The sequence below is a fragment of the Lycorma delicatula genome, chromosome 8 (genome assembly GCF_047948215.1).
Source record: "Lycorma delicatula isolate Av1 chromosome 8, ASM4794821v1, whole genome shotgun sequence".
In the NCBI taxonomy this organism is placed as follows: domain Eukaryota; kingdom Metazoa; phylum Arthropoda; class Insecta; order Hemiptera; family Fulgoridae; genus Lycorma; species Lycorma delicatula.
The window spans coordinates 51,308,099-51,321,602 of NC_134462.1; the positions used below are offsets into that span (position 1 = coordinate 51,308,099).

Below are 13,504 nucleotides of genomic sequence, written 5' to 3' on the forward strand. Positions count from 1 at the left end.
GAAGGTGGGGACTCTCAGAGCATTTAAAACCTCCATGCCTGTGCCCCCCAGGACAGAGGCCAAAGAATAACCCCTCCTGGTTGATCTAACACTGCCCAATTCGGCGTACTCCACATTCGGGTCACCTGTTAGCACAACTGGTCCTCTAGAGTTTTTTTTATCTAAGTCTCAATGCTGTACTCAGACAACTCCACCACGATGAAGCCATGCCCCCATGTTACATGCCGCACGCCATATTTATCCGAGAGGTTGCGAATTGCGGTATCTTGATTATCGTCCATGAACCAGCTTTCTCCCAACATGACCCGCCTGTTGGCTCAGGAAGGAGGAGAAAATCCATCCTACTTGCCACCACAGCCCTCCAGACCAAGTCGTGGATCAATGGATGTCTGTTTACATTTAATTGGACACAATTCACTGTTTATGCAGTCAGCAATGACGGGCCCCTAACAGATGCCCCACTTCTTTGCATGTCACACACACACTTCGGTAAAAAGGGTTATGTTGAATCTGGGGTCAAAAAAAATTTGGGGTGGTAAGGGTTGGGAAAGGACCCGATTTGCAAAGAACCAGAAGGATTTCAGGATTGGAGAAAGGGTTGGGGTAACAAAGGTGAAGGAAAAATTTTCCTAGTCTACGAGCCAGCACCTAGAAATAATTCACTAGTACTCATCAAGGAAGAATGAAAAATTCACAAAGTGCTTGTTTAGGTGCTGTGTGTTGCCTGTCTATGCACACACACAGCTAGTAGTCAGTTGAATGTGAATCTTATTGCCACTGACAATAAGGTTGTTCCCAGAAAACAATGTGTCCGTTGTCTGAAAATGTATCCAGAAAAAATTCACCCAACAAAAACAATCGTCCGTACCAAAAAAACCTAATCAAAAGAACAACATTGTATGCAGTTTCAGACATGTTGTTGACATTGATTACTTCAGTGGTAATCGCAGTGAATGCCGCGCATTAACTTTTTATTTTAATTTTAAAAATAGAAGTCTTTTGCAATTATATGTTAACTTTATTCTTCATTTTAGCAAAACATTATTTATATGTTAGTTTATAATTAACCAACATAGAAAATTTAGAACATTTTAATTTATTCAGCTAATATTTTTTATTTTATAGATTCCAGTGTCTTAACTTGTTTGCTTGGATTTATTTATTTTTTTGTTTTTTTGACATTAAAAAGTTATTTTCATATGTATACCCATTGTAATGTTTTACTTTTTTAGAGGTTGTGTTTGCATAAATTTAGACCAACCATAAATAACAGTTAAAGTTCAAGGGAGTTTTTAATAGTTTATTTTAATTTCTTTTTTTTACAGATATTGTAATGTAACAAACACTTTATCATGCAGCAGGTGGGTAACTCTAGAAACTGGATGCATAGGATGGAATATGAACAACCATTTAGGCGTGAAGTTGATCGTCACAATAGATGTTGTGGAGGATGGTTATGGTGTGTTAAGGTAATACAGAGTCATTTATTTATATTACCATATGATTGTATTTTTATTTAATATTATTTAGAAATAAAGTTGCTTATTTATGTCCAGTAACTGATAAACTGGTTTTATCATTTTCTTTTGTAATGCATAATGAGCAAGATTATACTACAAAAGAATTTTACACCGGTGCAACTATTTAATAAATAAAAAAAAATATTGATATGATGTGATGGGTTTTTACTGTTTCCAGTTGTCTTAATCAAATTTTGAATTACATCCATAAAAATACATTTTGATAATTGTATAACTATTAATATAATTTTATAAATAGAGATAATATATATATATATATATATATATATATATATATATATATATATAGTTAGAGAACATATTTTTGTGTAAAAATACAACCTCAGTAAGTAATACACTAATTCATCAGTGTGTGTAGTGAAGTTGCCAGCACTAAAAGCATGATGCAACTACCTTTTTTACCTCAAGATGAAGAAAAACAATTTTAATTTACTTAGAGCCTTCAGTGTTTTAGTTTGAAACACTTAATAAGCTTTTTCATCAATTTTGTCTAAAAATATTCATAAACATTTTAAGTTTGATATACATCTTCTTTACCTTCCTATTTGTGCAAGTTTCATAGTTGCAACATGTTTGTTACATGGTTAATCATCTGTTTTATGTAGTATTTAACTTCTTTTACTGCTTTAGCTTTTATACTTTCTGTTAGAATCAAATTTGTTATCTCTGTATGTTTTAACTTTTATAATAGTCTGTTCTATAATATAAAAATTTCAAAAAATTACCTTCTAATTGCTAAATCTTTATGCAGATTTCTTTCATGTATTAATGCTTTCCTAGGTTGCAATCATCTTTTTTGATATTTTACTTCATCTGTTCTTTATTATGTTACTAAGTCACAAATTTCCGAAAGTTTTATTTCATTTAATTCTGTCTTAGTATTTAAGTCCTTATCCTTCTTCCTATCATATTTCATCATCTTTATTTTGCATGTTACTTCCAAATTAAATTTCCATCTGAGCTATTAATCCATTTTTTTTTTTTGCTTATAATTCATTTCTGGTTTCAGTCAAAACAGAAAATTTAAATATTTTAAAATATTTAATATTAATATTTTTATTGTTTTTTTTCATTGACTTACTCCAATCTCAATTTTTTTTTTAGTTCTTTTATTGCTTCTTCCATATGCAAACTAAAAATAAATGAGGCAGGCTACATCTTTGTTCCTCTCTTTTCTATACTAAATCCAAAGTTCATAAATCTTAAATGGAATTTGTTTGTTATTTTGTACGTATTGTTGCATGAAATAGATTTAATATGTAAAATCTTCATAGGTAAAGGCAGATTTTCAGGTGAATCAGAAACTATAGTAAGATATTTTCTTTATTAAACAGTCACTCACTTCATGAATAACATAGTTTCATATTTATTGAAAATAATTTTCCCAAAAAATCATTTCATGTAAAAAGTTATTGAAAATTACATTTGAATATGAAATAGTCTTTAGATAGAAAAAAAATTATTCAGTTATGATTTCAAAACTTTGAAAGCTTTCAATAAATTTATACCTAAGCAAGAAATAAATTTTCAAACAGAAAAATCACTTGATAAATGACAGTTTATGAATGACAAATTTTCTTTTGAGAAACATTAGATTATGAGTGAACCTAACAAGGCTCAGTAGATATTATTATTATCAACTTTTATTTTATTTTTTAATTTCAGATTAAATAGGCAGTTAATAAATAAAGGAATCTTCATCTGTCATCTTCAACCCTCTTCTTTTGTGACCTATATCGTAAGTCCTCGCTTGAAATGGGAAAATATGTAATGACTTTTCATATAATTTATAGTCTGCCCAGATACAGATTCTATTTCCTTAAAATTTCTAAAAACTAAATTTGATCTAGCATTTAAGACAAATGCTGTCTAAAGTAAATCTGCTCCACTTATGTATTGTAGTTTTCTGATTTCAATTTGCAATTATTTACTTATTTTTTATTTCTTATTTTCAGGACATATGTGGAGTGGTATGTGCTATATTAACATGGTTATTAATACTTTATGCTGAGTTTGTTGTTATGATGGTTATGCTGTTACCAAGTCCATATCCTTTTTATAGCTACTTTAATATGTTTATCTTCCAGTCTCTAGCATTACTCGCCTTTGCATCACATCTCCGTACTATGTTTACTGATCCGGTATGTATTTATCTTTAAAATTTATTTTAAATATTCATACATACACTGGTTGCATTTGGATAATTATTTATTAAACAAGCTCTGATGCATTAATAATTGAGAGCCCTTGCATTCTCTTTAAGTTGCATGGTGTTTGGAACTTTCAGATGTTGGTCCATTCTGTTTAATGTAACTAGAGTAGTTGTTTTGTTTCTATCATGTATATTTTGTAGCGCACATGATGTTATTCTGTGATTGCATCAAACATCATTTTGGTAAAAAGTAAGTGATTTTGTTTACATCTGAGTGTTACGTTTTCACCCCCTCTTGCCATCGGGTGCTGAAACCTAGCAGTAGGGTGCCCACAGCATACTTGATCGCCAGACCATCACGCCACTCTACGTCACAAGCTGCTCCCTCAGGCACTGTATATAGCGCCTTACACCAATCTACACTCATACCTGACCCAAGGCGGTCATGTCCGGATAGATTCTCTCAGTTCTTGGTCAGATGAACATTACTTTAGGTTTTATTTAGCTTATGTTTGCTATCTTTAAAGTTAAGTTGTAAGTTACAAGTGTTATGTTACAAAATTATTTTAAACTGCCAAGACGGCGTACAATTAAACAATCCTTCAGTAATCAACAAGGTGTTTCTTCATTCATCACTTATGAACACATACAGTCCACCCTTGCTCTAAAATCTATCGCAACGCTGTTGAACAAGGGCATCCTGTTGACATCGCAACACGTTTTTTGATCAAGCGGATAGTTACGCCGCCGAATTCAATACATGTTTTTTGGTCATCACGGGTTGGATGAGCCAGATGAAGCCGGATCATTCAAGCCAATGTCTACACGTTTTATGATCATTTGTCTTCACATTCAACAACCAGATGGATAAGTCACCGTACCTACCGGATTAACTACTTTGTTAACCAACATTTCATCGTCAAGTCGTATTAACGACACGAACTTAGCCGCTCTACAGCATTCATCAATGGGTTTCGATAAGGTCAAACCAAGTCAACAACATGGTATTTATAATTTATTTATAAAAAGTGTATCAAAGATTAAGGGTGTATGTTAAAAAGTGCAATTTTAATTAACATTAGTGAAACCTTTAAATGGTTGTGATTATTTCAATAGTTAAATATTTCAATGTTTTATAATACAGTTAAAATTGTATCTAAAGTTAGCCAGGTATAAGGTACCAATCTTGATACCAGTTTGGACAAGTTTCCCTTTGTTGTACTGTACAAAACAGACGCGTATATCTCAGGCAATCTTTCTGTTGTTCGCTGACCTGCATGCAGCAGATGCTAGCAGTATTGTATAATATTTACAACCAATCCAGTTCATTCAACTTTATACGTAGGCTATACTTTAACAATATTTCTGTATATGGCATTATCTTTTAACCTTATTTTATAATAACTTTATTTCATTCAAATTTAATATTATTTTGTGTATTATTCCAATAAAAGTGGAATACAAGGATTTAATTAAAAAACGAGGCATTGTGAAGAATAGTATAGCCAAATTAAAAACATTCATTGAAAACTGATCTTAATTCTGGCAATTACGATCTATTTACCATTAAGTTTGATAAACTGTTAGAATACAAAAAACTATTTTTCGATGTTCAATCGGCAATCGAATTGCACCAAGTTGTAACTGATAAAGACCTTGAACTCAGAGACACTTATAACCTTTTTGATAAACTTAAGTTAAAACATAAAAAATTAGAAAATTGTTTCAAAATTTCCGAGGTAACTGATGCAACTAAAGTGATTAATAAACCTAATCCAATTACTTTAAAACCTGTACAAATTGAGTCCTTTCACAGTGATGTCAAGGCATGCCATAAATTCTTTGATCTTTTTAATAGTTTAGTTCATAACCGAGCAGAATTTTCTAATGTTGAAAAATGTTATTACCTTACAAATTTCTTAAGAGGCAATGCTCTTGATGTAATAAAAAACTTATCAGTAATGTCTGAAATTATGAAACTGCAATAGAATTACTTAAAGCTTGGTGGTTTATGGGAAGCTGCTGTGAAGAGCAGGAAGTTACACCTGTGAAGAGTCGTGGGAAATTCTGTTCTCAACTATGAAGAATTATGTACACTGTTAATCTGTTAAATAGAGGCATGTTTTAATTCAAGACCATTATGTTTACCTTTATCTGACACCACTGATCCCGCTCCATTCATTCCTGGACATTTTTTAATTTTTAAAATGATTTCTCAGGCATTAACGTAAATAAGCTTGCTAGGTAGCAGCTTACACAAACATTACTAAGAGATTTTTGGAAGGCATGGTCTAGCGACTTACATTCTCTACAACAGAGAAGTAAGTGCAAGGTTTCAAATAGCAACTCGCTCAATTCTTGTTTGGATGAACATTACTTAAAGTTTTATTTAGCTTATGTTTGCTATCTTAACATTAAGTTATAAGTTACAAGTGTAATGTTACAAAATTATTTTAAACCGCCAAGACGGCGTACAATTAAACAGTCCTTCAGTAATCAACAAGGTGTTTTTCATTCATCACTTATGAACACATACAGTCCACCCTCTAAAATCTACCTCAATGCTGTTGAACAAAGGCGTTCTATCGATGTCGCAACACTGAGTAAATACGATCAATTGACATTACCTTTACATACCTTTTGTAAATTCAAAAATTTTTTTAATATATCTATGAGAGTTGTTCAAAAAATACTTGAACTTAAAAAAATGTTATTGATTATTTACAGCATTATAAACTATTATCCTTGAATACTCTCCTCCCCATTGTACACACTTTTCCCAATGTCCCTTCACTTTGAGAAGCAGCTCTGGAACACACCTTTCAAAACATTTTCAGGGCATTCTTCAAATTTTTTTTCTAGACTTTCTTTTCTATTTGTAGACGCTACTGTCACAAATCTCTGTCCTTTTTACAGCAGTTTTAATTTTTAAATTAAAAAAAGTCGGCAAGGTAGGCTGAATATGGTGAGTGAGGGATTACTCTGAGTGAATTTGTTGTACAAAACTTGTGAATTAGCAGCGACGTGTCGACTGGGCATTTTTGTTATGAAGGAATTATAAGTTATCAGGTTAAAGTTCAGGTCTCTTCTTCCTCACACTTTGATGAAGTAGTAGTGGTTGATGACAGTCAGCAATGCCATTAGAAATTCATATTGAACAGTGCCTTTGATGAAAACATTTGTTAATGTTTGTTTAATTTGTGTATGAATAACTTTTATATAGCTTTTTCAGTCTCAATGACAATTTTCTGACTCATTGTGAGGACTGAGAATTTGTCTGCATATCTTACCCATGCATTCATGTCTAACAAGTTCCAATCATTTGAATAATTCAAAAGTTCTTGATAACTACACAATTGTTGTTTTGTTCTTGTGTCAAAAAATATGAAACAAACTTGGCAGTGAGATGATGGATTACTAATATTTTGGTTAGGATTTTGTGACATTAATCTGCTAAATGTTGATTTGACTACGTTGAATTGTTCTTTTTGACAATGTGAAGTATCCATTGATGTCAGTGGACTTCCGTGTCAAGCATCATCTTCACTAAACTGTTGAACACTTAAAAAACCCGTAAACCACTATAGCACTTTTTTTGTGAGAGAGTCTCCCTGTAAGCCTCTTGAATCATTTTGTATGTGTTTCAGTAAAGTTTTTACTAAGTTTAATATAAAATATCACTGAAACTCTTTATTTGTGTAAGTTACTCATCTCAAAAATCACTGAAGGCACCAAATAACACCTATTTTAAATTAGCACTACAAAAACTAATTGTCATAAACACACATGGGTTGTAAGGGAGTGTTTGCTAGTTCCTATGATATGCAATAATGCCAACTTCACATCTCAAATAACTCTGAACACCAGTAAAAAAAATGCAATTATCTTTTAAATAGTATTTATACATATTTATTATGAAAGAACACACTCATTATTGATTTTTCCATTTTCCAGCTTACTAGATAGATAACTGAATTTGGCTTTTTTTATTTAATGTTAACTTCTTTTATTGTATTTTTTAGTTATTTATGTTAGGGTAAACAAATACCCTACAGTATACATATATTTTTTAAATTTACAATCTCTAAGGAGTTAAAGCAGAGATATCTAACTCAAAATATAGTATTTGTTAATGTGAAGTACATTAATTGAACCAAAGTCAGTTCATTAAAATCTGAAACAGAGAATAAAGAAATGCATGTGATATTGTTATTTGTTGCCGCCTACTTCTAAGAACATTATATAAATTTTACTGCAAGTTATTCGTGTTTTTAATACCGAAGCTTCAATTTTTATTTTTATTTGTGAAATTTGTTTTAATTAACAAAAGGTTACTTTTCTAAAAACATTTTATTATTCCTAAATATCATTATTACTAACTAATAATGCTATATTTTAATCAGAAGGAACGTCTGAGGTTACTACTGTTAATAAATAGTAACACTGGTTCTGTCATTACTGTCATCAAAATTCATTAAAAATTTTCTGTAATATTTTCAGTACATTGTGTTTCCGCATATCTTTTTCTTCCTTATTGTCAACAAAATCTATACAATTTTTCTTCTTTTCTGTTCTAATTTGAATTATACCATCATTCAGAATTTTTTGTTTTCAGAAATTTTAATGGTTTTATTATTTTTTCTGATAAAACGTTTTTCTTGTGTCCAAATCTCTTTCATGATATTAAGTTCTTACTAATATGATGGTGGTAATAGCTCTATTTTTCAGGCATTTCTTTAACAACATATTGATCAAATTTTAATCTCTGTTTTTAACTGTATCTTCAGTGTATCTTTTCAAAGTTTATATTTTTAGACTGAAGCCAGTCTTTTATTCTTCTGTTGACCAGTTTAAAAAAGAGTTATTTCAACTTTGTGCAAATGATAGAGTGTTGCCAGGATTATCATTAGCACCTTCAAGATATTTAATTTTTTATAAAAATAAATTTCAAATGATTTTGAGTTAATCTTGTAATGGTAATCATCATTTTTATTTGATTCAAACACCCATTCACATTTTTCTATAAATCCTGCTATGTGAAATACTATTAATTTCTTTCCTTTGCTGGAACAGTGTTTATTTTAGTTTACAGCCTGTCACAAATGCATGTTTTGCATATTGGATGGTTTTATAATTTCAAACTGTAAAGCTTTAAGTCCAGTATTGATCCAAGAAAGTCTGTGTAATAAATTTTACATTCTTCTTTCTGTAAGATTTCATCTTTTCTAAATATTCTCTTCTCTACGGAATAATTTCCTCTTTATGTGTTAATAAACTGTACCTTCTATGCTGCTCAAATGTTTAATAACTTATAAAAGATAGTTTGTCTGAAGTTGCTTACCATGAAAGTTCATAGCTTTTTATTTTTTTATTAGTCTATAAACAGAAGCTGGAGATATACTGATTAAGTTACAGTATTATTTAAAATTTCAGTGAAAAGACCCCGCCCCCCCCCAGAAGAGATTTTTTCTTGTATACATTTAAAATAATCTTTATTTCTGAGCTGCTTCATCTTCTATGCTTTTTTGGTGAAGTTAAATTATAGATAACTTCAATAGATTATATAGTTGAATACGGGAAAGAATTGATCCAAACATATGTACCATAATATTAAAAACACAAAAGACACAATAATTACAGTGTTAAATGGAATTTAAATAATTTGTTAAAATTATTTATCAAAACTTGAAAATAACTATGTACAGAACTGTAACAAAAAATGTTCTGCATTAAACCATGTCATTAAAATGTTATGAAAATTATTAAAAGATACAGTAATTTAAATTATTTAAAAATGTAAAAATTATTAACAATCTGAACTAAAAAGGTATTTGCTCAAGAATACACAACAAACTGACCTAATAGTGAAAAAGGGAAATTATGGTATAAGTATAAAATTAAATATTATTGTACATTTTTAACCTCTATTTGGAGGAGAATTTGCTAGTAAAAATGGAATATCATATTAATATCAAATCATTTCCTGCATATATAAAAGAAAATGATTAGTGTGATTATTTACGATTAATGCATTATTGTTCATATTGGCTGGTAACAAAGAAGTTCACTCTATGCACAATTTATAATTTATGTTCTGATGCTTTATTCAGAATGTTATATATGACGTATTTTTATAATCATTATAATTTCTACCTGACTAAAGTTTTTTTTAGCCAAATTATTAATTAAAAAAGAATATGTAAAATTATTTTCTTTGTAAGAATCAGTACATTAGCTGAATAAATGCTTTTGATATTTTGTTTTCTACAATTAGAGAAAAACAAAATATGGTTGCCATATTATTATACACATGTAATTTTATAATTTGGATATATCATAATGAAATTGATCTTAAAATGAACGTGTAGGCACTATGTATTTTTTGTTTATTCTTTTCAATGAGTATGTATTATAATTTGCATTGGTATTTGGTCTATCATAATTTTGTATGGGTAAATCGATTGATCATATGCATTATATCTGAGACATACCCCTAGACAAATTAACATTTTGAACTGTGATGTCATCCCGGCTCATATCATGACATGTAGTGGATTTTTTCCAGCTCGCATACAAAATGAAGGTTCTCTTTAGCCCAGAAACCGTATTTCTCATTCACGAACTCTGATAAATTGAACGTTCATCAGAAAACAACTGTTGTGCAGGACCGCAGTTGAAAATCATACTAATAAAGCATGGCAGGCTGCAACACTCTTTTCCACGTCTCCATTTGATAATCCATTCATGAAAGTTAGTTAAAATGGTTTCATATTCAAGACTTTTTTAATATGATCATGCATTGTTGACTGTGGTATATTAAGTTTGGCTTATTATTTATTAATAGATTAAATTTTTAGATTACTCAACCAATTTGGCAATGGTGGCTCTTATATCTTCTTTTGCCACTATATAGCCTGTCTTTTATACTACCTGAAGCAAATGAATGTTTCTTCCAATTAGCATTGTTGGTTTATTAGGCGCATCTCTGTTAAATCATTTATGAAATGTATTCATTGTTTGCTGCATTGTTTTCCCTGTGTAACATCTTTTGTATACCCAAACCAATGTCATCAATTGATTTTCAATACTTAACTGAATCTGCTCACATCATCCATTACTGCAACTGAAATAAGAGTGAGCAAGTGTCCTGTGTGACCTTGAGAGTATTGATAATTATTCCCTATTCCCTATTCTCCAACCACATTAAATAAATTATTTCTGAGGACTGAATACTATACAACTTCCAAAACAATTACAAGTTAATTGCAGGAAGGGGTACTGGGAAAGCTAGTAATGTAGTTTTCTGAAAACTACATTTTGTATGCGAGTTGGATAAGAAACCAGTTATGTGTCATGATACAGGTTGGGTTGATATAGCGATACACTGCCGATATTTGTCTAGGGCTGTAGGAACTTCTTGGACATTTTGTACACCACATTTAATAATTTTACATTAAAAAAATATTAATTATAATTTTTTTTTTACTCCATCTTTCTTTGGTTTTGTATCTATATCCCACTTTTTGCTGTTTAATCTTCACCAAGTTTATTATTAATTTGTAAAAAAGTTTCAAATGAACCATTTCTGACTTGAAGTAACAGCTACTTGAAAAATGGTGAATAATAAAAGAACCGCTAGCCCAAAATCATTCAAAGTATACAAAAACTGAGAAAAAAACATTTTATAATTGTTTATTGAAAATAGAAATTTTATATACAGGATTTTATAAAGTATAAAGTGAAAATATATTAGAAAGAGGGAATTTCCTTTAATTTTCCAGAATTGTTAAGTATAGAATTGCAGTGAAATAAAATCGGACGAGTTGCAGAAAACTGATTTGAAAATGAAGCATGAACTTAAAACCAGCCCTCTTCTGATTTTTAAAAACCAACTGGGGTATATTTGTTTATTGATTGTATCATTTTTGTTTTTTTGTGAAATTTTTGGTAAACTAATGCAGTATTAATAACTTTTTAATTTATATTTATTTTACTGATCTTTTAATAAACGTAACTTTTTTAGGGTTCTGTGCCTAAAGGAAATGCTACTAAGGAAATGATTCAACAGATGGGCTGTAGAGAAGGACAAGTAATTTTTAAATGCCCAAAATGTTGCAGCATTAAACCTGAAAGAGCTCACCATTGCTCTGTTTGTCAGAGGTAATAATCTATATGTATATTTATATATCAATAATATTATAAATGAATGTTAGATATTTGACACGTGGTAAAATAGTAAGTTGCCTATTGATCTGTTCTCATCAGTGGCATTTCCTCTGTGAATTCTTCATAATTTTTCTTACCCATTACATAATCCTTCAGCCCTTCTTTGTGGACGGGATTGTATTATTATCAGCAATGCAATTTGATAGAGTGAAATTGTTCCTTGGTACTATTCCACTTCGTGGTGAGCAAGATTGTTGCTTCTTTGTTGGAATATAGTATTGTGGCATTTTGGTTTGTAAAACTACCCAAAGATTACACAAAAAGCCACACTGAGGCTGAGATGGCTCGGGTTAAATCCAGACCTCCTACTTTTCCTAAAATCTAAACATTTCTTTATATTTCTATTATTTTACTTTAAATGAATTTAATACAGATATTTTTATCAGCTCAAAATTATATGTCACTTTTTTTTATTTATATTCAGATACCCATACCACTAGAACATTTTGTTCAGTTTATTAGTTAATATGGAAATAAGATAACTCTATGAAACATAATTTTATTACTAATGATCAGTGAGTGATATTCAATGACTTTTATATTGGACAAAAGTGGGGGAGGGTTTGGTATCTCTTTCAAGTTTATACCATAATTAAATCCTGTTTCTTTCACAGAAATCAATTCATAATTTTTAAATTAAAATTGCCCTCCAAACTGGATGCTTTACTAATGTACTAAAAACTACTAAATGTTACACTACAATTTTTTTTTAAATATTTTTCACTGGACTTTGGGAATAACTATACACATTCTGTACAAAATGTTCCAGGACTAAGGCTATAAAAGTAATACTGGTGATGCTTGCTCATGGACGAGGTTGTAACCTATCAAGAGAACCTTGAGAACAACATAACTAAAGTTCATTCCATGTGGGTTAGTGGTTTGTGTTGTATATCTGTTTTTATGAAGGTATTTTTGTATTTATTGTCGGATTTTTAAAATATGGAACAAGCTAATATAAAATTTATATTTTTTGTAGGATGCTTTAAACATTTAATGAACAGTTAATAGCAACATGAGTTAAGATTTTTCAACAACCTCATACATGCAAATTTTAAATCTAACAAAATACACATAAACTTATAATTATTTCACATACATTTAATAAAAGGAATACTCTTAATATACTTGAACATTATAAAATATGCAACAACAGTTTACTAAATAAATAGACATAACTAAAACCTAACTCACTTTTTGATAACTTTGTAAATACGTGTCCTTCTAATTCGATCAAACTTCCAACAAAAGTTATGAGCTGATGTTACTGTTAGTGAGAGCAACACTAGTAACTGAAACTGACAACAGAAATGGCCAAAGCATCATATAGTATATACCCATTGTAAAAATTTTATGATTTTTGGAAACTGTTTCATTGAACATGACTTTGGCCATTGGTGTTTTATTTTATTTCACACCCATCATTTTCCAGTTTGCTTTAACGAGACATTCCACAATCAGATTTTAATGTGAAGTGCATTAGTATTCCTATCAGTTTATAACTTTGGGTAGTGATATAGAATCAGTGAACCTGAAAATAAGATATATTTTTTGGTTCTGTTTTATTTGTAAAATTCTTTTTCTT

General features: G+C 30.1%; 1 protein-coding gene across 3 annotated transcripts in view; it reads left to right on the forward strand.

Annotated features, from left to right (window-relative positions):
• The window catches only part of LOC142328935 (palmitoyltransferase ZDHHC3), a 52,145-nt gene that overhangs the window by 11,480 nt on the left and 27,161 nt on the right, over positions 1-13,504 (forward strand). For all 3 annotated transcript variants that reach the window (XR_012757384.1, XM_075373114.1, XM_075373115.1), the window contains exons 2-4: positions 1,326-1,469; positions 3,497-3,682; positions 11,717-11,853. Coding sequence is in view for 2 of the 3 variants with exons in the window: in XM_075373114.1 (XP_075229229.1) it covers positions 1,353-1,469; positions 3,497-3,682; positions 11,717-11,853 (440 nt within the window). In the remaining variant the exon portion in view is untranslated. The remainder of the gene's footprint in view (positions 1-1,325; positions 1,470-3,496; positions 3,683-11,716; positions 11,854-13,504) is intronic.